The following is a 1,986-nucleotide window of genomic DNA, read 5'->3' on the forward strand; positions in this document are numbered from 1 at the left end:
GCCATACGGCAAAGTGGCCAGCAAAGATATCACCCATATGCTAATGATTATACCAATACAGGTGGAAAGTTTCATGCGTGGATGAAAAGGATATATTATCACAAAATAGCGATCTATGGCTATGGATGTAAGCGTAAGAGTAGATATGTAGATGCTACAACCCTGAGCAAAGGGCACTAAATGACACAGGGTACGGCCAAAGGCCCATCTACCCATAAACGTGTATAGAGGCGTAAACGGCACAGCCAAAACGCATAGTAATATATCGGATAAAGCCAGATTTGTTATGAAGATATTTGTCACTGTCTGCATGGCCTTGTTGCGCAGCACTACATAACACACCAATACATTGCCAAAGACACCCAAAACAAAGACCGTTGAGTAAAGAATGCAAAAGAATATTTGCACCAACTTATTATTAATAATGTCATCTCCCTCTGTTTCCGGTAGTGGGGCATTTGTGGAATAAGTCATGGTATTGTATTCAGTCGTTAAATAAGGTGGCGGCGGTTGGTAAATAACTCTGGTGGCTGTAAACGGTTCGGTGGTATTGGCACGTTGCGCCACTAAGGCAGACCAAGTGGCTGTGACCAGTTCGGAGGCGGGTGTTGCATTTAAGGCGCTCATTGTTTTCTATTTTTCTAGCTTCCTCTTCTACTTTTCCTTAAATGTTATAATTGAGGTTAAGTCCTTGTTTTGTTAAAGTTTTTGCTTCGTTTAAGTTTGTATATTTGCTTTAGCAGCTGTAACCCTCCTGTAACCTCTAGTACTTTATAGAAATTTGGTACTGGGTTATATGGCTTAAAGTCTAATTGACATTTTTCACCATCATCTTTTGTAATTATTTTTTCTTTAACACAATTTTTGTTGTTATACTCTCAGCTGCTAACATTTGCCTTAAGTAGTATTAGTCTCTCCACAATTGAACTTTAACTTCCTTGTTCAATTTGTCTTTATTTTATTTCCGTTTCCCATTATTTGTTTTTGCTTCTATTTGCTCTTTATTTGCTGTTGTGTGTTCTTAGTTGTTGTTGATGTTGTTAAAGGTACTACAGTTGGTTTTTAGTCTCTTTCAGAGATTTTTTTGTTTAGTTGTTATTATTATCGTTGCTATAGTGGTTGTTTTTGTTGTTGCCTTAAGTGTTATTATTTATTCAAATGAAAATTTTTGTTTAGCTTCTACTTTTTCTCTGTTTAACATCTTCCCTCTTACTTCCTAGAAAAAGTTGTTTTATATTTGTTTTTCTAGTTGTTGCCTTGGAAAAAAAGTCTTCTTTGTTCCTCCTACTCCCTCCTCGAGAGCAGGCTACAGCTGTTAATTGTTGTAGCAAATCTTTTCAGTTAATTTTTCCTTTACTTTGGTTTTATTTAGATTTTATTTTCTTATTTAGTTGAGATTTCACTGTAAAGTTTCTACTTTTGTCTGCGTGTTCTCTTCAAAAGAAACAAAACATAAAGTTGTCGGTTTTGCTTGGTTGGAGTTGGTGGAACTTAACAACTGCAAAGAAATAAAAACGCAAATACATATTAAATTAGGAATAAAAGTCATTTATTTTATTTTTTGTTCTGCCATAAATTTTCCAATTTCTTTAGAAATTATTTTAAACAACAAGAAGGCTAAAACCTCAAAAGTTATGCTAACAAAGTGGTCTACATTTCTTTAGTTTTTTTTTACTATAGAAATTTACATTTTTTGTAAAGTTATTTGTATTAAACGGAAGCGAAAAGGGACGATAAATTTTTTGTTGACTTTAACGAAAGTTGCTAATTTATTAAATCAGCAAATTTTTAGAACAAAGTTTTCTATTTCTAGCATTTTTTTCTAGATTTTTCTTTCCAATCGGAATAACTAACAGAAAATTGGATACTTACTAATTTAATAACTAACAAACTAACTAACTAACTAACTAACTAACTAACTAACTAACTAACTAACTAACTAACTAACTAACTAACTAACTAACTAACTAACTAACTAACTAACTA

General features: G+C 33.1%; 1 protein-coding gene across 1 annotated transcript in view; it reads right to left on the reverse strand.

Moving 5' to 3' along the window:
- LOC111683195 (neuropeptide Y receptor type 2) overlaps positions 1 to 1,986 on the reverse strand; it is a gene marked incomplete at its 3' end in the record, with an annotated part of 44,989 nt that continues 43,003 nt past the window's right edge. Inside the window, exon 4 of the mRNA XM_046951550.1 lies at positions 1 to 1,498. Within this exon, the coding sequence (XP_046807506.1) occupies positions 1 to 627 (627 nt within the window). The remainder of the gene's footprint in view (positions 1,499 to 1,986) is intronic.

Source organism: Lucilia cuprina, chromosome 5 (genome assembly GCF_022045245.1).
Source record: "Lucilia cuprina isolate Lc7/37 chromosome 5, ASM2204524v1, whole genome shotgun sequence".
NCBI classification, from domain to species: Eukaryota; Metazoa; Arthropoda; class Insecta; order Diptera; family Calliphoridae; genus Lucilia; species Lucilia cuprina.